The 23,626-nt window shown below is 49.1% G+C and overlaps 2 protein-coding genes across 3 annotated transcripts in view; both read right to left on the reverse strand.

The window, feature by feature from the left end:
* The window catches only part of LOC126572752 (tRNA-dihydrouridine(16/17) synthase [NAD(P)(+)]-like), a 70,608-nt gene that overhangs the window by 21,339 nt on the left and 25,643 nt on the right, over positions 1-23,626 (reverse strand). For both annotated transcript variants that reach the window (XM_050232345.1, XM_050232346.1), the window contains exon 2: positions 9,906-9,975. The gene's annotated coding sequence lies outside the window, so the exon portion shown is untranslated. The remainder of the gene's footprint in view (positions 1-9,905; positions 9,976-23,626) is intronic.
* On the reverse strand, positions 20,233-20,919 carry LOC126577685 (uncharacterized). The gene is made up of 2 exons (XM_050239514.1): positions 20,645-20,919; positions 20,233-20,572 (listed from the first exon to the last, which is right to left on the reverse strand). The coding sequence occupies exons 1-2, from the start codon at positions 20,917-20,919 to the stop codon at positions 20,233-20,235; spliced, it is 615 nt and encodes a 204-aa protein (XP_050095471.1).

The following is a 23,626-nucleotide window of genomic DNA, read 5'->3' on the forward strand; positions in this document are numbered from 1 at the left end:
AAGCAAGCAGTGTTGAAATTGCTTCTACAATCCTCGATTGATGCGCTTCAATAAGAGAAGTTTACATTCAATTCTGCTTTAACCATAGCATTCTAGAGTGAAATGAATTCAAGCAAATCGTATATCACCAGTGGACGCTCCAAAAAATAAAACATGTTTCCATGGAAACGAAGCAGAGCCTGCCGTCATTTGGAAGTGGCACCCATCGAACGAAGGGACCAGAGCATGATGGTTGCTCCAATCACCACCATTTAGCAAACCACCACAGTACAACCCGCAGCAATTATGGCCATGTTGAGGAGGCCTGCTTTTTGCTGCTCACCATCCATCGGCCACACAACGGGCCTGGGGCGAGCAACAGTTGCCACTAATCGCCTTACCCATCGCCATCGGCCCTCGGTCACACAGGCACACACAGCATCGTCACTGGTGGCTCTCTCTCTCTCTCTCCCCATCTCTAATTCGGCAGCATGTCCTATTTCATTTATTTACGTCCGTCCGTCCTCCGTCCATTCGTCCGGCTGTCGTCCGGGGGCTATGTTTTTAGGTGCCATCTCTCGATGAGGCAGTCAAAGCGTACCGAGCACCATAAATCATTGTTCAGTCAGTGGCTATGTGTGTGCGGCGATGTGTGTTGATGTGTGAGTGTGATTAAGGTGGCAGCTGACCAGACATGCGACGTGGTGTGGTAAAAACGAAACCCCAACTCAACAACACAAAAAAAAACACGCAACAATAGGGCTGAGCTTGTTGTTTTAAGTTTCCATGCCCTTGACCTTTAATCAGGCGCACAGCATAGGGTCACAACGTACCGGTGTGGAGGTAATTAATCCCTTTTTGTGCTCCGTTGTGAGAAATTAAGAACGAGGCCAAGGACCGAGAAATTTACTCCGGCACCTCTCGTTTGTTGACCTTGAGCGAGCATGCAATCCAAGGCAGTAAATCGGAGCCAGGGCGGGGGGAGCCACGTGAACCGACGTGCTATAAATGGCTCCTTTTTTGGGAGGGAAAGACCAGTGTGGTGAGTGCATGATGAAAAGCGATATATCCATGATAAACGGAACATATTTCGTGCTCACCGCACCTCCTCGGTCCGATGACCTTTCCTGATTGGTTGGTGGAAAAAGTTTTTCTCACTTTTCCACCCTACGGACACTAGCACACTGTTTGCTGTCGCGGTCCGGTGGCATAAAACATTGGAAAAACTAAATATGAATAAAAGTAGGTGGCAGTGAGAGATCGAGAGAGAGAGAGTGGCAAGGGAGGAAACTGGGAACGAAAAACAACTCGGTAATAGACTTCATGAATATTCAACTTCCGGTCGGAGCATGCACGGAGGAAAAAGGAACCTAACGCAACACTATCGGCCGGGGGTGGTAAAGCGGCAGAAAATTTATGGTGACCCTTTTCCGGCACGATTCTCACTCCCCAAACCCAAAAGAAGAAGGTGGCCTATTTTGCACCGGAAAAAAAGGGAAGGAGGTGGTCAAGAAATAAGACAAAACATCCAGAACATTTGTAGATCCTTTTTTGTGCGCATAAGTTTCATTTCTTCACACCGAGACAGACCGAAGCCGGTGCAATAAACTAGCTACAAGTGACAATGCATAACAACAAGTGATTCCGCTCGGTGGATGGAGTTTCATTAACCACAGCGCGTCATCTCTTCGCCATCGATGCTCGTGAAAGGTGCACTGCCTGCCGTGTTCACTGTCGGTCGGTTGAATTATGCATGAAAATGGCATTATTAAGTGTCTATTGTGTCGTACAAACAGGTGGAAATCAGCGTCAATTTCATCACCGAAGGTTATACATTTATGACGCGCGCGAGTTCGAGCTTGAGTGGCGTACGAGGGCGGGGGTACAGTGTTGTTTCGTCCCCGGTCGAACAGTCGGAGCTACTCTGGAGAGAAAAATTAGCGCGACCGTCAGGGCAATTACCGGCAACGACCTCTCACCTTTGTCCCTGTCCTTGTCACTTTGTTCGCCATTCTCCGAACGAATGTCTTGAGGTAAACAACCGAGAGTGACAACAGAGATAGTCAACGCCATAAATGAGACCATCATAAATTTATAAGTAGCAGAAACTCCCAGGACACACAGGGTCTCTGTTAATGTGCCCCACCATTTGTTGATGTCGGACGAGCAGCAGTAGCAGCAGAAGAAGAAGTGCCGCTAAACCGCCTTGACTAATGGTTAGCAAAGTTCAATTACCTTGCGGGACCCCCATCGCATGCTCTCGCATGGTTTTGTGGTCTGTTCTGTTCGCTGCTGCTGTTGCAGTTGTTGTTGTTGCAAGTGAAACGATAAACTCCCACTGCGAAGACTTCTCTGCTACTCGGTTACACCCCGGCACCCGGTTTCGGTGTTTGATCTAAGCAGCCCGTTTCGCAAAGGCCAGATTGCCAGAGTACAAAGACAACAAAGCACGCCGAGTGTGTAAACAGTGGCTCTGTTAGTTTAGCAGTTGCTTCACTTGAGCTGCGATTGGCGGAACAAACAATGAATCTCCCCCTGGAGCCTGGCCAGAGTGAAAAATGGCTAATTTACTAGAAAAATTACTGGAATTTTTGAGAATTTTTCGACCAGCGAAAGAGAAAACAAAGTGAAATTTACTCGCTTAATCCCCGGACACCATGCCAACCGCTGCACTGCACTGTTTACTGTGTGTTGTGTGAAATGATAATGAAACGATTAACTCACAATGGAGGCGCCAGGTACTGGCTGCAAGGGACGCGTGTATTCCGCCAACAAAAGCCTTTTCAGCTCGCTTTCATCGCGGCTTCCCCGTGGGCGCAGCGGTTGTGATTGTTTGCCCATATGGAAACATCAACGAGTACATTAAATAGTGAGTAGCTACTGAATCGCGTGTTAGGATGGTGCTGTGAATGGATTGCCTGGTCGGCTGGACAAAGAGGAGATCCGCTGACAACGGCTAAAAGGTGAAAACACGGAAAACGAAAACGAGAAAGACGGAAAAGCACAAAAAGCACTCAAGCGTACCCTTTACCAACATACGCGGAGAACTAGTGCCGTACGGGGATAATTGTTGCGAGGTTGTAAATCATTTCCTTGCGCATTGTTTGGTTGCATTTCACAATTAACCTGCACCGCCGCTGCCGCCGCCGCCGCCTCTCGTCTTGCCACATAAATCACGCGCGTTCACAATCGCGTGAATTTGCCCTCCGTGTCTGTGTCTGTGGCCATAGGTCATGGGGCGCATTTTTCACACTCAATTCCCGTCCCCCTCCGGATTCTCCATGGCTCCTAACGTTACAATAACGCCACCTCCATCTCTGCACTGTACTGCAATGTTGCACGCAATGTTTCTCTCTCTCTCTCTCTCTCTCTCTCTCTCTCTCTCTCTCTCTCTCTCTCTCTCTCTCTCTCTCGCTGTACGTGAAGTTGCTGATGGGCATCATGCGAGGAAAGGACAGGATAATGGGGAGCCATGTACCAAAGCTAAGGTCGAGCGCACTTCGGTACTGGTCGCGTGGGTCAACACCATTAAAATTGTCGGCTTTTTTGGCACTTTTTTTCTGGGGGATTTTGCTTGGAACTCTCATTGTTCGCCAAGAGCCACACCACCAGCCGCATCACATTGTTGCACACCATATGGACAGGGGAAGAGGTTCATCAGGGTGCTCTTCCGGATAAATGCCGTTCATATGGTGGGCGGTTGAGGGACAAAAAACGAGGACCACGGGCTGGATGGAAAGGACTCACCCCAAAGGCTGCTGGTAATCGGAGTGTTCCAACTCGACGAAGCGAGATGATGGCCGCCGGGATGAGGATGAGGTTCTATGTTATCGCAGTGGATGGACTAGAGTAGTACGAATTGGCCAGGGGCAGACGAAGCGTAGTGTCGACTCTTGCTACTTGCAGAACAAAAAAGGAAAAACCCTCTGGTAACCTCCTCGGGTCACCTCTTTTGTCATAGAGCGCACTGAAAGGATGGCAATGTCCCTGTGTTGTGTTCGGTGTGACAAAAGTATTTTCCCTGGCTCACCGGTACATGCGAGCAACAGGATCTCTTCGAGATGAACAACTGAAGGGTGTATGAGTCCCTTTATAAGCCTTTGAGTCGCCTGAAAAGCGAGGGACGCGTGGGACGGGATAGAGTGGAGCAAACGAGCAAAAAAAAAAGGGGGGAGCGAGCCGGATTATTGGGACTTAAAAGTGAACGGATTGCCGCCCTTTTTGCGGCACTCTGAGCACGGGATGGGATTGGGAAACTTTTGTTGTTTTTAGTGCGCTGATCCGCCCCGGCCGCTTGAGCTCGAGTGCCGATCCCTATGCAGTATGTTATCCAATGAACATTCCGATTGCCCAGTGAGCACCAGATCAAATGGTCACCGTACTGGTGCTGCTGCATCGCTATATCGCTTCCAGATTAGCAGCAACGGCCTTCAGCAGCCTTTTGTGTATGCCATAACCAATGAAACACCTTATCCGTTTCTCCATTAAGCGCCGGAGAGAGCAACAGAGCAAGAGAGAGAGAGTGAGCGTGTTTGTTGTGCCAGTTCCGAACGACCGGACCCAGGAACCTGCTGGACGTTGTGTTTACGATTTACAAAAGGGATTTCGACCAGTTTGGATAACAAATTCAAAGTCCAAACGCTTGCGGCAGCAACCAAACGAGCAAACTCGGTGTCGGTGGATCGTTCGATTTCCTGCTCCACCACTACCAACGAGGCATTGGCCACCGACTACACAACAAGTCGCTCCTGAAGCTGACGTTTCCAATTCGCCATTGAGCTCGGACTCTGGATGTCTCGTGCTGTGGAATGGATGGAATTAGTTTACAATACAGCAACCGTCCGGAAACTGGTACTTTGTCGATGCGCTGAGGGGTCTGCACAGTTGACCAGGTGAAAGTTATGTTAATCCGATGTAAAAGTAACGGTTATTGTTCCGCCATCGCGTGGTTATCGCATGGCAATCGATCGATGTTAAAGGTCACCAATGGTAGAGAGGGACCCGGTTGACCGGGTTTGTGACCGGTCACTCGGCGTAACAATGAACCCCTTCTTCCCGGTAAACAGTGTGTTCCAGGCATTTTCGCTCGCCCTCCTTCCCTTCGGTAATGGTCACGCGTCCGGATAACAAAGACGGCTGTCGGACGGTTATTGCCAGGACCTTGCAACGACTCGCAAGGACAATCTAGATAATGAATCCCATTTTGAAAGTGATCCTGAGCGGAAGCTGTAATTTATACGCAACCGTTTATTAAGTAAACATACACATTTACACACTGTGTGCTGGGACTCGGGGCTCCGGAACACGAAATGAGATGACACAAGAGCTGGCGGTTGATGGCGACCGTATGGGAAAAGTGGGCAGCGGGTGATATGAAATATGAAACCCATGTTGATGCCCATGTTGTACTGGGCTCGGTTGAGAGAGGAGATGCACGTGGAAGGTGAGTTCGTTGTGCCGAGGTGATACACTAACAACATATGATCCAAGTGCTTCCAGATTATTCCAGCCTTCCGGTCATGTGCTAAGTGAAAGTAGGTGAGCAACTCTGAACGTTACAGCATTTAATTATGCCGAGTTAACGTTGTAACGGGAGTTGTTTGACTATATGATCCCTAAAGATTAAGGATGCATTATGGGGATGATTAGACAGGTTTAATAAGAATCATTACTTCCAGTTCGTAATGGTGGGTGAAACTCAAAAAAAGTGAAATAAAAAAAGTATGGTTACTTTGATTTGATTTTGATGCACGCTGTCACCGCAACCGTCTCAAATCACTAACCGCATACTATAATCCAAACCAACTGTCAAGAGAAACGTATAGCGCGTGGTTTTTCAAATCAATCCACCTCAAAAGCTACCCAAATGGGAATATCATGGACTATTCCCATTGCACCATTCTGTATCAATCGCACCTCTGGAGAGATTAGAGAACCAGAACGGGATCTCCTAACCAGCCAGGCTGTGAAGGGAATAAGTCACACGTCAAGCGGAGTAACGGAGTCGATGAGACTACCACCGGTTGTTGGTTTTAATTAAACATTTACCCCATTTACTGTCACCGGAGAGGTGACTGGTGATGGTTTGAATATCCGTTCCTTCCGTGAACCGTGCGTGGCTTCGCGGGAATTTTCCATTCGTCGTGGGCACCGCGTCTGACACGCCATACACTGCATCGAATCCCGCGAGTCCCCGGTTTGCGTTTGTGTGCGTGTTAAACATTCGAACGGAAATTGCATTTTGCTGAAATATGCATCCTCGGGTTCCCGCAGTAAAGACGTTGGTTGTCGTTCCATTGCTGCGCTGGCATGTTCGCTTCACATGGAAACAATGAAGCAACGAGCTCATGTTATTGACGAACTTGTGTGCTGACCACTCTACCATATCGAGGTTGTCCCCTGGTGCGCGTTGGTGCACGAATAACGAGACCTTTGTGTCCGCTGAAGGTTCACTCGAGGGATCGCAGGCAAAAGACCGACGTCCACTCCGTACTCGACGTTAATCGCGCACCGTAGCATAGTATTGTACTTTGTGTCCGTCGTTTGTGGTACTGAAACAATTTAATTTCATTTCCCGTCAGCGTCCTTGTGTCCAGGCGTGTGTGGTTGCGCTTGATGGAGGACCTCTTAGTGGTTCCATTTAGCTGACCTCCCTCCCCGGGGAGGGGAGAGCTGACTATTTGTATGTTTAAAACCCCAAAAACCACTTCCGTGTTGCGAGTGGGGACGATGCTCGATCATCGGTCACCACCAGGTGAGAGACCACCGCCCATTAGGGATCACCACCATATTCTCAGTCGTGAACAGCGATGATGAGCAGCGGAACATGGCTGCTGCCACTCGGCACAACAACAACGAATCCGGCGACACTAATTAGTGCTGAATCGCGGCGGTGGAAATGTTTCAATTAAACACGAGCACACCACACCAACGGGAAGCTCTGCGGACGCCCTCCATTACCTTTTCTGTTGAACATTTCCGTCACGACAAATTGGAGGATTTTGCAGATTTCCTGGTGCGCCCAAACTGGGTCCCAAATTGCGGCTTCCGGGGCGGCGTGCCATTGCGATTAATAACGCGCTCTAATCATGCGGGCTAACCCGCGGCACAGAACCAATTACCGTGAATGGCCTTGAGTAGTCCGAGAGAAACCGGAAGTGGACCGTGCTACCAGCACTAGACACTCGCAGAAGAGGGAGAGCTTAAATCAATTTTAATCATTCCCAAGTTCCACGCTACTGAAGCCGCCGTTAGTGACCGCTGCCACGGACACACGGGGCTGCTGGTGGCCAATGTCCAGCGGTCCTTCGCAAGCTCGCAATTCCAGCAATGCGACCGCGACCGAACCGTAGCGTATGGGCTATTGTTCCGGTTGAACGGTTCTCCCGCAGGTCCGGCTGAAAGCTGGCCGGAAATTTATGACACTCTCAGGGAATTAAAGTGGCCTCACATACTGCCCCTTTCACAGCCCCTAAAAATGACCCACGAGACCAGCATGTGACGCAGCGAGTAGAACACTTTGGCCAACCAAAAGCGGCGCACCGAATTCTCGCCTGCAAACCGAACCGAAACGACAAAAGGACGACCTTTTCGAGTGGCCCCAAAAACCAACCGGACTGAAACTGGATCCCAAAGAACCATAAATCAGCGGCGGAACCGATTGTGTGGATCGACGCGGAAAAACAATGACATGGCACCAGCGAAGCAGCACCAGCGTTTGTTGCTAATTTATAATTAAATCATTATTCATGATCACGCTTTCTTGGGTCACAGTTTTTGGGGGTGTGGGACAGCCTGGCAGGATTGTTCGCTGAACGTTGCCCGTTGAATCCTTCACCAAATTTGGCTCTGATGGTAAAGGGCAAATATGGCCATTTGGTGGGACATTCGCTGGCTCAACCCAACGCGACCCAACATGTTCACGCATTGTAACGTTTTAATCTTTCACCGAAACACCGGAGAGTGGAGGATGAGGTGGAGTTGATTGAGGCGTAGTCATTTATTTGTCTGGCAAAGTTCAACCACAGGTCCGGGACTCACATGCTCTGCTGTAACGACGTGGTCGCAAGCGATAGCGCGCAGTGCGACGCATGATAAATGAACTGCACATAAACACACGCAGCCATATCGGTCAGCACCGGGGGCACACGATTTCTTACACATCGCGACGTGTCCTGCGTCCGAGCAGATGGTACACGAGGTTCAACGGGGTGGCCAATTTGGACCGAAGTGGCGATAAATCGCCCCATCCATTACGCCACCGTTCACCGGTAATGGGTGCCACCATAACTCAAGTGTGCGTAACGTGTATATGTGTTTGTGTGCAGTTTTATTAATTTCCATATGGAATATGCATAATGTAACAAACGGTTCCTCTGTTCTGCCTGTGGTTCCTGAGGCTTGCACGCCTGTTTGTTAGATAGAAGAGCGGCAGATGAGTACGGTTCTGTGTGTTGATAAGACACAGAAGGGATGATAAATTGCACAAAAAAGATGATGACCATGAATTTCTGAGTTGCTGTATTTAAATGAATACCATTGGCTTATGACAGATGCCAGTGATTAGCGCGACCGCGTGACGTAGCAATCAATCATCTGCGTGAGCGACGATTGTGATTGATTTTCAATTTCCAAAGCAATTTGGCCAACAGCAAACAAGAAGAAAGCGTCCCAGTGGAATGTAAATTCATCAACGAGCTTCTAGAGTTAAGCCCCGGCGGGTGGCGGGCGTAAAAAAAGGGGGGGTGACAGTTTTATGGTCCATTCCGATTTCACACCACACCACCAAGTTCACCAATTGAATCAACAGGAGTCGAGCGATAGTCGAGGAGTCTCGTTGATACCGCCGGTTCGGTTGGTTTTCTGTGTGTCCTTCTCCAATCTTCTGCGCTGCGTATTCCCGGATGCGGATGCCAGGCGGAACCGCCAAAAGCACCGCCCCGGAGCTTCGGCCTCCGGACTCAAAGTCCAATAATCATAAATAAGCCCATTCCGATTCACGCCCCGGATTTCCTGCCCGCCACTGGACCATTCGTTTTACGTCCCCTTTCCCTCGGCTCCCTGGTGTGTCTTTGCTTTTTTGGCAAGCCATTTGCGACACGCCAATCACTCCAGAGCCCTGGGAGGGAAGGTTTTGGTCACTGGTGACAGAGTTATGCGGTGTTGGTGCGTGAACGTGCGCAGGCAGCGGTGTGGAAGTGTAACAGAGCGATTCGGTGCTACAACAGCACGAGAAAATCACGGTCGCTCCCTGGCCCTGTTTGGTGATCGAGGATGCGAACTAATTTAATTACCTCATTAATCGTGGCAGCGCCCGTAGTGCTCCGGAAATAGGAGCAACAAAAGTGGATGGCCGAGTGGCCCGGAAAAACGGAGCCAAGAGAGCGTTGGTTGGGAATTGAAAAAAAAAGTTAATTATCATCAAACAGCCAAAAACGAATCACCAGCTGGAGAAGAATGGCGGACTCGATAAAAGAACGGAAATCACGACTCGTGATATCGTAGCTCTCACTGGCAGCATATGCTCTCTGTTGGTGGTTCCTTGGTTGATGAGGTGGCCAATGGTACTTCGGATGCATTGTCTCATTTTAAACAATTACATTAACGCATCGTACCACCTGTAACGCACACGGAGGACGGAGAGGAGATTGATTTCACAAGCTGTCACTGCCTGAATGCCTGTTTAATTTCGTTACGAGCGTAACTCACAAACACATCGAACTGATCCGCGAACTGGTGCGTCCCATATGGGGTGATTAATTGCATTTAAAATACACTCGCTGATGACGATGTAAATCAAGCGTGGTGTGGTGGGAAAAGGAGTCACAAAAAACGCAAAAAAACGTGGGGCACCAGGCGTCTCCATTAAACATTAATTTTCTTCCTGCTGATGGAAAACGAATTCGAAAGCACCACGAGTAGCTTACCGAGTGAGCGTGTGTGCGTATGAGCCTCCACTTCGTCCAAATGTCAATTATATGATGAGCACAAGGGGTCCTGCAAGTAAACGAGAGAAATGGGGGGAATGAGGAAAAATCAATAACCGTTACCGGACCACCCGGATAGAGAGTCCTTTGCAGCCGGAAACCCCTGGACAATGCCGATGACAACCAAGAGTGGCACCTGCTGACAAACATAACTACGTACTAGCTAAGGGAGGGGCTTGGGAAAGGGTGCATCGTCGTCATTTCCGGGCGCCACCATTCTGATTCTTTTTCCACTTCATCCCGGGGCCCGGGCTGGGTGTAAATATTTAATCAAGCGTATCGTGTGGTGTAAGATGCCGGAACTGTACATATGTGTGTGGTCACCGGATTCAAGTGGACGTCCGTTCGCAGTCGGCATTGTCGAAGGGCAAAAAAATAAAATCCCGAAGCTTCCTGAAAAACATGCGGAGTCACAGCAGGGTTGTGTTCAACTGCTGTGCTTAAGAGTCTAGAGCAGGCCATGCATAGAATATGGCCCGGGAATGGGTCCAGGTGTCGCGTGCCCTGTGGCTCAACACTTCTCTGAACGCCACCACCAAGCGCCCCGAACAATAAGCGCTCGATGTCATGATGACAGGGGATGATGAGGATGTCTTTACGGTTCTCCGATCCTTCACGCCTCCTCTGCCTGCCAATAGAGCCATCAGGACCTCTCTATTGGGTTATTGGTAATGTTGACTGCGGTGTGCGGTGAGGGGCCAACGAACACCGAAAAGGAGGTGACTCGTGCTGGTGACCAAAAAAGGGACTCGTCATCTACTCTACACACGCGGTTGTGTGCATGGTATCCTCGTTTTGCTGCGCACTTCTCGCACAGGCCTCCGACGGTTCGATTCGGTTTATCGTTCTGGTTTAAAGGGATTTCCGAACGCTTTGGGGGGAATATTCGCAAATCCACTGCCAAAGTAGGGCCGCTTGTGATTTGAATTCGATTGCGTTTTTGGCTTGGCCCTCTGCACACTCTCCGGTCCGCAGGGCCGCTGGCAGTGGCCACGGTAACGACAACATCATTATAAACGCTTGATGGCGATGGTCATGATAATATAATCCCGCGCTTGCATCATTCAGCGATTCCTCCCCTTTTTTGGCTTCATCGCTTTAGCGGCTCTCTGTTTTGGAAACGGTCCAACACCGGGGCCCGGAAATGACCACCCGTGATGATTGTCTACCACTCGTCGTCGTTGTCGTCGTCATCGCCGACCGCTCCCTTCGCCGGCTCCGGGAACAAACCAATTTTGGTGCCAAAATGATCATGAACCATCGGACTTCCATCGGGCTTTACCGAACAGTCGGACCTGTGTTGGCGTGCTGTAGAACGATGGTTTTTTTTATCCGCGATGCAATACTGAGAGCTGCAGAAGGTGGCGACTAAGTGTATCATGTGTAGGGGTGGCCATTTTTTCTCTTTCTTTAGCTTTTTTGCTTGTCTGTTTGCTTGTTATTTTGTCAACTTTGGGGGGCGAAAAGGGTTAATGAAAATTTATTTCAATGTTCGCTGGTCCGACCGATGATAATGAGCAATGAGTGTCCGGGGTTGGGGCCGGGAAGCGTGTCGGGTTTATGGTCATGAGGGTTTAATGGTGTGGCCATAAATGTTGGCTTTTTATCGCCAATTAATATCGGACGCAAAACGTGTCACGGAGCTCATGGGCGTGCTGCGGAGAGAACACAACGCTTCGGGGCCCGGTTTGACGGATATAGCACGGGAAATGAAGATCCACGATTAATGTTGATGTAAATAGTGAACTATTGGTTTAATATTTTATGCGTTTTAATCAACGATTTTTTTTATGAAGAGTATTTAAATAGAAACAGGAATGTTTGTCATTTCGGTAGCTATAAATAAATATATGGAAAATATCAATAAACCAATCGGTTTCGCGAGACAAAGCAGGCTGTGCTATGTTTCAGGCTGTGCTATTTTTAGGCAAACAATTTATTTTTCGCATTCCAAGATTTGCTCTAAAAACTCTGGATGTTGAATAACTGAAATTTGTTATGCCCATTGAAAGATGCGTCTTGCTTCTATATCTTTCAGAATTAAACTATGTAGTACATTAAAATATAAAAAATGAGATCATTTTTGTTTAGATATCACTAGAGCACAAATTTCACTAAAAACTCGCCTGCCCTCTGGTCGGTTCAGACTGATCCAAACCGATTTTTCCGCCTGTTTGCATTATGCTCACCATATTGGATCATAATCGTATTACCAAGGATGCACCCGGGTATACAATACCCGGTCGACCCGGATCAGCTGAGCGTCGTACGCAAATGCAATAAAGAGCAAAAGAGCAACGGAAAGGGCTGTGGCATCGGTTTTACGATGCAACTTCCATCGGAGACCATCGATGCTATCGTTTCATCATATCGACAACACGATCATCTGCAACAGATTGCAATCAACAACCCGTATTGTTTGCGAGAATTTTCGTTTATGGCTATCGTACAAAGCGGGGCAGGAGTGAGAAAGAGGAAATGGGAGATTTTTCTCAGACGAACGGAAAAGTACATTTAACCAGAATCATCGATATCCGACGCTTTCAAGCATCCCCATCCTGGCAGCAGCACCATCAGCAGAGCTAACGATAATCAAATCCCAGAAAGCACCACTGCACTTCCGGTCTAGTTCCTGAGGAGGTAGGAAGGTGGGGACTGGTTGAGGTTTTGGATTGTTTCGGCGAATCGGAAAATCGATTTCTCCAAAATCCCGCTCATCTTGCGTCCATCTGCGTGTCTCCGGTACAACGCATCCGTCTCGCTGTTGCTCGAATTTTGTGAAGGAGCCAGCATCGGTGTGCTGTGTGATGTGCTGTGCTTCCGTTAACCTTCTGCTTCCAAATGATTATATTATGATGTTTCGGGTTTCAGCCTGCAGTGTGCCCGAGGCACAGCATTCCTATGCTGAGGAGGAGACAGTGTGTTGGCAGGAAGCGATGCGACGCGACTTCGTGAAATTATGTTTGGTATAAAATGAAATTTATGACTTTATTTATGACCTTTTCCCCCACGGGCCACGCTTGTTTGTTTGGTGGCAGCAGCTCAGCTGGCATGGGAGTCCTTTGCCCCGGGACTCCGCTACATCTTTTTTTTTGGTCTTGCGAAGATGGATGAAAGCGTTAACCCGGACCCGGGTTTGCTTGTGTGCGTCGTTGGTTTTATTGGTTGGATAAATTTTCCGGATGGCCCCATTTCCCATTCTGCTTTTCAGCGGGTGGGAGGTCTGAAGAGTTTGTTATGCCAAAAACGAGACACAAGCCACGCCACGCACACACAGAGCAGCTACATTAAAACCGTTTTAATTGTTCCCCATTGGCATTGATGGCTAAATCTTTCATCCCCCGACGTGGTGCAGCATCCACTAGCGGCGGGCATCCTCTTGGGGCTTGGGAAGATTCATTGTTTTCTTGGGGAGACCCCATTTTGGTTGCTGATCCTGCCGCATCATGATTCCGAAACAAAATGGTGCGCAAATAATCAAAATACTTCCCGCTGTAGTTGTTGTATTAAATTTTGCGCCGAGAAAGTATTCAAATAGTTTACAACTTTATCAAGCGATAACGCTGCACGGCATTGTACGTCCAATAGAATCCTGCCCTGCACACTGACTCCAGCAAGCGCACACACTCTGTGCACTGAGAGAAAACGAACCGGAAGCGCTCATCGAGGCGTTCACGCGGCACTAAACCCATAAACCGTGTAACACTTTTACGGCACACTGATAGGGGTGCGTCCCTGAGCGTCCTAGCTGTTTTACTGAAAAAAGCCACCGGCGAGATGGCTCGGTAGAAGCATTCAAATTCACCAAAGCGATAAGTGTCGAGCCGTCGGTTTGCCGGTGTTTTCCACCTGTGCATGGCGGACAGGGAACGGGGATGGTTTGCAGATTTACCATAAATTAGTTTACGGCATTTCAAGGGACGTTTAGCGGGCGAGCGCCACGACTACACGATGGCTTCACGGTAGATGCTGGCGGCTAGTAGTGTAAACGGCGCTTCAAGGCAAGACGCCCGCAAGAGCTTTCGTTCTAGGCAGGAGAGGTTTGGTAGTGGTTAGAAAATTGAGCAAAATGAAATGTGAGCGCATGAATACAGGCAGGCGCTAGAGGGCTTATTTGGGTTCTAAAGACTCTGTGAGTTCTGCAGCACCAAAGTGAAAAGTTAGCATGGTTGCGTCCTTTGCGAGCATTTAATATGCTTGTACCTTTACCAGCAACGAACTAACGAAACTCCCCGTGCTACACTGCGTCTAGTGACTTCTCTCTAGCCTCCCCTGGTTAACGATAATAGTTTTATCTTGGAAGCTGTAAAGTTGCGTTCACCTTCACCGTTCGGAACTGCGGTGTACGGACTCTGGTTGGTTCTTTGTGCAGTGCCGCGTTACACTGGGGCACAGAGTTTACCCAAATTACACCAACATATTAGTTTGTGTGACTAGTTTTGCCAGTTTTTGACCTTTGAAGGCGAAGCACTCAATTTGTGAAGGAAAAAACGCGTTGGAATTATTTGAAGGACCTGCCTGCAGCGCTTTACTGCGAAGCGGAAGCCACCTGCCTGCGAAGCGGCTGTCAATAAGTAATTCCACATTCTTTCCTTCCTTCCAGGAACCTTTTTATGTTCCACTTAGAAGGATGGTATCCACTCCGCGCTTCCAGGAATTCCATTCATCCATCTACATCGTTGTGTCGCTGGAGGATCGGATGGATCGATTGTGAGCTATGCGCGTCTTCAACCAACCATCCAGCCCTGAAGGATGGCAAACAAGGCAGGAATGGAGAAAGGGTGGCGTTTCGCTGATAGCACAGGCACACAAACGCACCCCACGTGCGGGGTTGATGGGAACATTTTCCCATCTAATTTTTATTGTAAGCTTTTGTTGTTGCGTTTCCTGCTTCGCTAACCCCTGCGCTAGCACCGACGACGGAAGAGCCATTGAAGAGTGCTTCACTCGCGCCATCACACTTCTTGCGTCACTCGAACTGTTGCTGCTGCTGCTGCTGCTGCTAGGGTTAGCCCGCCCGGTGGAAGGTAAAAGGGCAAGAATGCGAATCTGTCGTTTACCACCGGCATTACGACCGCCTCGAGGCCTCTTGAGGTGGATAGGGTGGTAGGGGGCGCCAAGGAGTGGTTAGGGATTGATTAAGAGCGGCTCAAACCGAACCCTCACCGCCCTCGAATCGAAGAGGGTGGGAAAGTAACAAGTCATTCCGATGTGCTAAGAGAGTGCTTTTGCTGTTAGCAGTTCAAGCAGCTCTTTAATTATTAGCGAGAAAATTGCGAGGAATTGAGAGGAAAAAGTGAAAAGTTGCACCGAAGTAACCTATTTCAGGTGCGGTAACGTCAATCCAAGTGGTTCACTGCCGCCGCACGCTAACGGACGCCAACAGAGCAACCTTATTTCTAGGAAAAACGGATGGGATTTCTTTTTAGTGCCAAAAAGGGAACGAGTTTTCGAAAAGCCATCTCGATGTCGACAAGCACCGACAGGGCAAAGGGTGTTTCTAATTCCAGCTAGCCATCCGCAGAATCAGTGTACTGGAAAAATCCCATTTTTCTTTTCCCTCGTGCAGTAGAAGGAGCAGCAGCAGCCGCAGCCATCGCAACAGTATAGACACTGTACACCGCCAACTAGATTAGGGTCAAGGGAAGATGACGCTAAAATGATAACTTCATTTGGAACATGCCCCAGCAGCCCAGAGACAAAAATGAGGGAAAACTTTCGCCAACACAAATAAACGAACGATGCAGCAAGACGGGCAAGAGAAAGAAAAAGGCGCAACCCCACCGGTGGTGCAGTATGGCGTACGTACACATCTCAACACGCGACCGAGAGGTCACTTGGGATTGCAGTCCACCATCCCCCGGCTGCTGCTGCTGCTGCTGCTGCTAACACAGATGCCAATCCACAACTTATCTCTGACTGCGCTGCTACAGCGGAGCCAAACCAGAAGAAGCCATTCTGCACCATCTTGCTGCCATCGCAACGAAAGGACAGCGGCACCATAGCAACAACACCAGCAACAGCAACAGCAGCAGCAGCATCGCCATCCGAGTGACCGAGGGAAAAACTTTACCAAAACAGTTTACGCTTTATGTTTTGTCCGGGGAGGAAGCATCATTGCCGCTGCAGCCGGCTGAGCTACTGCTGACGGGTTAGTCTCCGTTGGTCTACCATCCGTTCGTCTTCATCTCTTCTTCTTGTTCCTTGTGTTTTTGGCAGGTTCTTCACGCTCGCGTACCGCGGGATGCACCATCTATCTGACACTCTCATTATGTTCCTTTTCAGGGAAGACAGCGCCAAGAGGACAAACAACTGGCAACTTCCCGGATACTAGTGCGCACAGCACGCTGCCAACTTAATATCGAAGTTTCGGATTTGTGCTGCAGATGGAACACACAATAAAGATCGATTTGGATTTCCGTTGTGAGAGTGTGCGCGGGGTAGCGCAAAAAAAAACGGGAGCAACGGTAGAGATGTGCGCCAGAGTTTGATGGAAATAATGGTGAAAAATGAAATCAACCAACGATTTAAGCTAATTGCTTCGAACAAGAGTTTTGTAGCGGATTAGTGAAGGGGCCATTGTTTCTGGTCCCTTTTTCATTCATTTCAATATTAAACAAAGTTCGGCCGAAGTTGTGCTTAAGCTGTTGAATCCGAAATGCGATAGAAGAGTGCATACCGCGCTCGCTCCTTAGATTAAGTCAGCACATTTAGTCAAATTAGGATGTCCCGAGGAGGGAGCGCGAGAGATGGACCTCGCTAATTGAATTATTCATTAAGCAAACAGCACAACGCCCTGTTATCCTTCTTAACCGTTTCGCGCTTGACGGCAACAACATCAAAATCAAAGTTTCAATTTGTTCTGGACGATTAAAGAGCGTACCAAAAAAAGCGAAATGCTTCTCTGTACCGACCACCGCACAACATGGAACCCTGTAGTATGACTTCATTACGTGAAGTAGCCAGTAATCACGAGCGTGCCATCACGGAAGGTACTGCACTACTGCTGGTGGCCGTCCGCGTCGACGTCCTCTCGGTGATGTCATTAAAATCTCCATTTACGACACCAAGCGTGGCAGGACAGTGCGCTGCTTCGCATTATCCGAAGCAGAGCATTTCACGGATCATTTCCGCTGACACTGAGCAGTGGAAAGGACGCCGCCCAGGCTAAACTTTCGGGGCATAGTCGCATCACGAGCCCCCTGGGGGATGTGTCCAGCCCTTTTCAGAGTGTCCACAAAAGCGGTCTGCATGCACATTTCATTCGGCCAGCCTTTTATCTCGCTCTCTCTTGATCTCTGGGACCAAAAATCCCTGTTTAGTGCTCCTCTGGGACGACTTTCAACGGGACACGTGACTCGGACGCTGTTAGTTGAGTGAAATGGGCGCCATTCCGACGGCGATGAGGAGAAACACACCCGAAACTCAACCCATGATAAGCTGCTTTCTGTCTAACCGGACGAGTCCGGATTGATGAGTGTATCGGGATTGGCATGTATACCGTGTGGTGACGTCTGGGAAGACCGTGGCCTCGTCCCAGTCGTCTCTTCCAGGCGCAACAGTCCGTCACCGAGACTTAGAGCCGATGTCCATCTGGAAGCTAGTGTCCGGAAATGATGCAGCAAAAAGGCACGATGCGTCCCCTAGAGTGTGTTTTTGATATCCAATCCCTCGCCCAGTTCAGTGTGGAAACCCCCCCCCCCCCCCCCCCGCAAACGCGAACGTGATCCGACCGAGGAGCGTGTGCTTGGGCACGGATCCGGATGAGGGGGGCCAAATGTCATTACTGCGTGCCACTAATGCCACGTCACAAAGCATCGCCACTCTGGCGTAGCGAATGGATGGACATTCTTCTGCGCGCACTTTAATCTCATTTCGCCATTGAAACGTCCCCGAAGTTTATGTCCCCTTCCGGGGGCCGACACCGCGTGGCCAGCGGGCAGCAGCAACAACAGCAGATGTCAGGAGAGTAATTTATTTTACTTCGAAATGAAATCGGAAAGCGGGAATGTTTTCCGCACTTCCGGTACGTGTTGGGAAATACCCGGCTCTGCTATCGGGACTCTTCTTGTTGTCAAACGAAAGAGAGAGAGAAGGAGAGTGTGGGCGAGAGAAAGATTGTAAAGATTAAAAGGAATTAGCTGGCATCCAACAACGGGCGAAAGGCGACAAAATGGCTCGCAACAGATACTTTGGCCGTCCAATTATTGTCTTTCACACCACCATTAGCTAAATGAGTGGCACTGTCGATGGAGAAGCAGACAGCCATAAGTTTTGCGGCCCAGGATCCTATTACTTGTCGGTCTGTTAATAGGTTTAATCTTTTGTAACTTTGCTGCAAATCTTTCTTTGGAAAGAGAATGAGAGGGATCCAAGGACTGCTAAGATGGAGTGCGTCATTACATTACCAGGTTTATGATGGCCGCTAATAAACGTACCACAGCAAAAGCCCCCCGGAAACGCAAATACTCAATATACACGGTCAATGTGCTTATTAAGAGAGCAAAAAAAAACCGGCAATAAATATCGATTTCATTTCCACTGGTCCAACACAGAGGGTAACATATTGAAAATCCTAACCACATTTTTTGTTCGACAAAAAAAGAAGGGAATCAGGTCACAGGCTACTACGTTCCTGCTTCTGCTGCGCGCCATGGTTCGATTGAAACGTGGAAAAACTAAATCAAGACCACAAGCACCACACGCCGTATGTGTGAGTGTGTATGTGTGTGTTCCCAAACGGAGGAAGGGTGAGAGGAGGCCAGAGGTTCGTGGAAATCTCATTACATGGGGCGGTTGGAAATAAGTAACGAGTTACGAGATGGCGTGCGAGTTTTCCATTTTTACCTTCAAACTCCAATCCACGCACACATACACTCTCCGGGCCAGGGTGTATGTGTCCGCGGCGGCGGTGAGGTCCACTTTTTGTCGGAGAGTCCTCCGTGCGGTCCCACGACCACGACCGCAGCCGCGGCGGTGGTCAGCAAGAGGTGAAACAGTTCACCCATTTACCGTGTGGTTGGTTGGTTATCGATCACGATTTCTGTCCTTTGCTTTCGCTTTTCGCGGTGACAGAGGACCACAGCACACACAGTCACCCACCAGGTCCAGCCTGGACCTGGACTGGACTGGTGGAAAACTCATAAAAAACCCATTCAAGTGAAAGCATAAATGTCGGTGGCCCAGAACTAATCTGGAGAGCATATTTTGGTTTTTGTTTTTCGTCCTCGTCGTCCTTGCTGCCGTCATCGTCGTCGTGGTCTTTCAACCTATTTGTTGTTAAGCTCAGTTTGCTCTCTCTCTCGCTGGAGTGGCCTTCTTTTTCGTGAGGACGGGAAACATGTCACGGTGATGTGACAGCCGGATACGAGCGAAAATGGTACGGTGTGTGAGAGGGCAAACGTCGGCATGATTTGTTTGTCCTCTCGTTTTTATGAAGTTAACCGAACGAGTGCACGACACCAAAAAAGCGGGAATGCAATATAGTTGCACACTGACTGTTGCACAGCTGCTACAGTGACCTTTTCCGTTCCGTTCCATTCCGTTCCGGTACAGGACAGTGGAGAGTGATAGCGAACGCAACAACTGGTCGCGGCAACGTACAACCAAAGGAGGCGGAAAAAAACATATGAAACTCCACTCTAAGCCACCATTTTGTATCATCACTTTCAGGGAGAGGGGCAAATTATTTCGGAAATAAATTACAAACTGCATGCCAAACACAGGTAGTCATGGCCCGGCCCGTCGTCTGACCTGCAGAATGATCTTTCAATCGTGAACCATTCTCGCTCGTTTCTCGTTTCGGTCGAGATGTTTCCAAAGAATGCACCTTCTTGTGCCAGCGAATTCCTGACTCTAGCATCCGAACGGACAACCGACCGACTCTGGTGGTGCACCTGGTCGGACCACACGAAAAGAGCCACTCGGTGGTGCATATTTTCTGGAATATTCGCTTTGCATTACGGGCTAGCTGGCCCGTACTCGAGTTTCGTGTGCTATCCGGAGAATGTTTATGAGAAGGATTAATTAAAAGCCACTCGTTCCAGCGGAGTGTGGGTCGTTTTCGCAGGAACTAACGAATTAAGATGGCAGAATGGATTTAGAATATTTTATGTATTTTGCTACTTTTCTAAGGTTCGACATTATAAATATCTTGTGTACAATTCCCTCAAAATTTAACCATTAACTTATGATACTATTGACAACATTCCCTTTAAGGACTATCACATTGGCTCACTGCAGCCGGAGCCGGGTGCTCCTGAACTCATCATTCCGCCACGGTTTCATCGAACGCAAACATGCTCTCTCCGATGGCGGTTTCAAAATTGGCCGCGTACAGATGATCATCCAGATTGTCATCGATGTAGTAATCGTTTAGCAGAAGCGAAGCGTTGAGCTTCTCAGTTGCGGTCACCACGTTCAATTCAGGGATAGGAACGTCCCAGGAAATGTCCTCTGGCAGGAAGCACTCGTCAAACTCCTCCAGAAAGGTGCTCTGGTACACGTGGCTAAAGTCGCTGCAATTGAAGTTGAACTGTTCGTTCAGTTCCTCCAATGTTTCCTCCTCGAAACGATCAATGGCACTGGTCGGTTCTTCGATGCGTTTACTGTAGGTGAGCGAAATGACAAAGGCGTTAGTTTTTGTGGCCAACGGAGGGCAAAAGCATTTGACAACTTACCAGAAATTGTTCCCCGGAAAGGGATGCAGTTGAGAGCGGGAAAATTGTGAAGCCTTCCAGTAAACATCGGCCAGCTGACCGCACGGTGGTTGGCATCGGATCGGGGCGCAACCTTCACATGCCGGCATCACGCTCAACCGCGGGAACATCTTCAGCAGTAGCCGATACCACAGGTACATCAGAATGCGCTGGAGGAGAATCATCAGCGAGATTTCCTCGAAACACCAGCACATACTATCACGGGCCTGGGTCGATCTTTGCTTGGCGATGCACATCTTGGGTGGTTGATAGGATAAACTCGAACGAAAACACAAAAGGCAACACGCACACACAAAAGGGTTTCGGTTTCCGTTGATAACGATATGACACTATCGCAAGGATGATGATTCAGATTTCTGTAATCTCTTCTCTGGCTGACTCACTGGGTGTTGCTTGTTGTACGATCAAGTGGCGAATGATGCATTGATCACCGAAAGATCGGTATTTTAAGGAAGAGATGCGAACACCACTCTACCAGCTGTACCAATACCATCACGTAAGGGTAAATCCAGAAAAGGATGCACACATGCCAGCGCAGAAGGTGGTAAGTGGTCTCAGGAGGCGTTGCCACACACAGATGTGATCGCAAACAATCGGCCACGACATGTGCGATCATGCAGCTGCCTACGACGGAAGGTAGAACACAACGTAGATCGAAGGAAGATCTTGTACGGGCGTGAAAACATGGCTTTTCGAAGGTACCAAAGGTAAAGCACGTATGTCCAGGGCCCAGGTGAGTTGCGGTACCTGATTGTGAAGCGTGAAACGCAACATAAAATCGTATCCACCCGGTTTTTTGCACCTTTCCTGGAGTGCAGGTATTCGATGCAGACCTTCACGGGACGCAGAGGTAGAACGCTACCTCCCATGCTGCTTGTGCTGACGTCGAGGAGGTGTGCTCGCCACCTATCAGGTGCTACTGCTGCCTGGTACCCGCTCGAGCACATTCCGAACCCAATTCTTGGTCCGCTCGGGAACCGCTCGAGGACTCAGGTCAATCTGGGCCTTATGTTTCGCTGTTTGTTTCTGGTTTTTATATGGGCAAAGGACAATGAAAAGACGAGTCTTTCTCGAGCACAATGGGCTTCGTCGATGGGCTGCTCTTCAGCAATAAGATTTGCACCCAGCTTTACGGTCATCTAGAGCATTGCATCCGCCCAGAATGAGCATGTTGACGAAGATCGTTCTGAATTGAATGAATTTTTACGGTCCGTGTTAATTAGCATGGGCTCATTCTATTATCCTTCCCATTTTTTCCCCCTCCGGTAAGCGTAAGAGCCAGAAGGAATGTTTTTGCTGAAATGTCGCAAACAAACAGGACACGACATGATGCATCTCGTGTCTTTTACGGGTTCCCTTCCATAATGTGGTTCATTTCCATTTCCAAAACCACAATTTCTGCAAATGTAGGGATCTCTTGCTGGGTGTTTCGGGTCGGGTAATGTGATCGTGCGCCCGCGCTTCTACGCCGGAATTTCTGGCAAACAAATTTACCACATTACTCAGACGCATGCCCAAGGCCGCTCGGTGACCTGTCACGGTACGGCGTCGACAGTAGCGAGAAAGAGGCATATTGCCAAGAAGTTTAAGGAAATGTCGAAACTTTTGCTCTGCGGGATGCCATTTCGACCGCCGGAGGGTTTTGCGGGATTAATTCAACACCAAGTCAGCCAACAAGCCAGCCAACCAGCCAGCCAGCTAGACAGCCATCCAATCCAACCTTATGATGGCGCCGGGTGGTAATGTGTGCGACAAGCTTGCTAGCGCCCGCACCGAGAAATACGCACAAGAGCACATTGGCGCGTTCCCAGCACCTCAGCGGGGGCCATCGTTTGTGGGCCCGGGGTGGGGGGAGAGGTTTAGTTTAATAAATTGCCGGATCGCTTGCCGGGGTTCACAACGAGCCAGCCCATGGTCCCATCGCCATAAGGAGACCAACAAAATGGTTCACCATTACGGCCATTGCCACCTCTGATTAGCAACCTGCAAGTCAGGGGTGCTGCTGCGGTGGTAGCAAGTAGCTTATTATCACGTTCTTCGCCGCCTGCTAGGGTTTGCTATGTGCTGCGGTGCTTGTTTCGACGCGCGAACCCACAGGAAGTGGCTGCCAGGCCAGATAGAGCGCCGCCGCCGGTCCACCGTCAGTCACGTCGACTTTTAGACGCAAAACAGTAATCAAGAATATTTTCATTTAACAGGTGTTGCGGCAGCGGCGATGGCGACGGTGAACGGTGCAAGCATCCTCCCCTATTCCCGGGCTGGAAGCGATTTACCAGCGTGTGCGGTATCATATGAGCACCCATCCCTCCCACGTAGACCTTCACTTTTTCATTAAAAAATATGCTACCATCGTGGAGAAAACGATGGGGCGTAAAAGTTTACACCGACCATCTGGCTTAGGCAAAACATTCCCCTGGGTCGCCCAGAGTGTGCGCGTGTTAAAGGTTATAAGATTGGTTCCGGATCTTTCTTCTTTATTTTCGATTTGCATCCGTATCTGAAGCAGCATCGCTATCGGTCTTATCTCTGTGTTGTTGGGTTCATGTTATGATGCTCTCGCAAAACCCATACATTTGGCAGCGAATGTTTTTCACAAAACGTTTATAATAAAACCAGCTCATTAGAATGATTGGGGTATAATTCACTTGGAGAGCAAGAGCCAACGAAAATCCCATTGCTCAAAAAACCACCACAAAACGCTCTCCTTTCCACCGCCTTCGCCTCTCGCTGAGTCTTTAATCCTCTTGCTTCTTTTCGTGGACAGCTCTTACCCATACACTGCCGGACATCCTTGGCGAGCTCGATGCCTCTTCTGCGCTCCTTTCACGCAACTCTCAACCGACACCGGAATCCGGCCCGACTAAAAAGTAAACCGACGATGATTATGATTATGATGTCTCGCTGCCTCGGGGTAGGAAGAGAGAGAGAGAGAAAGAAGAGAAA

The sequence above is a fragment of the Anopheles aquasalis genome, chromosome 2 (assembly GCF_943734665.1).
Source record: "Anopheles aquasalis chromosome 2, idAnoAquaMG_Q_19, whole genome shotgun sequence".
Taxonomy (NCBI): Eukaryota; Metazoa; Arthropoda; class Insecta; order Diptera; family Culicidae; genus Anopheles; species Anopheles aquasalis.

Bases quoted from the DNA above. Each gene is read 5' to 3' on its own strand.
- LOC126577685 (XM_050239514.1), bottom strand. From the start codon at position 20,919: ATGTGCATCGCCAAGCAAAGATCGACCCAGGCCCGTGATAGTATGTGC. The intron at 20,573-20,644 runs GTAAGTTGTCAA...GCTCACCTACAG, and splicing joins TTTCCGGGGAACAATTTCTG to TAAACGCATCGAAGAACCGA.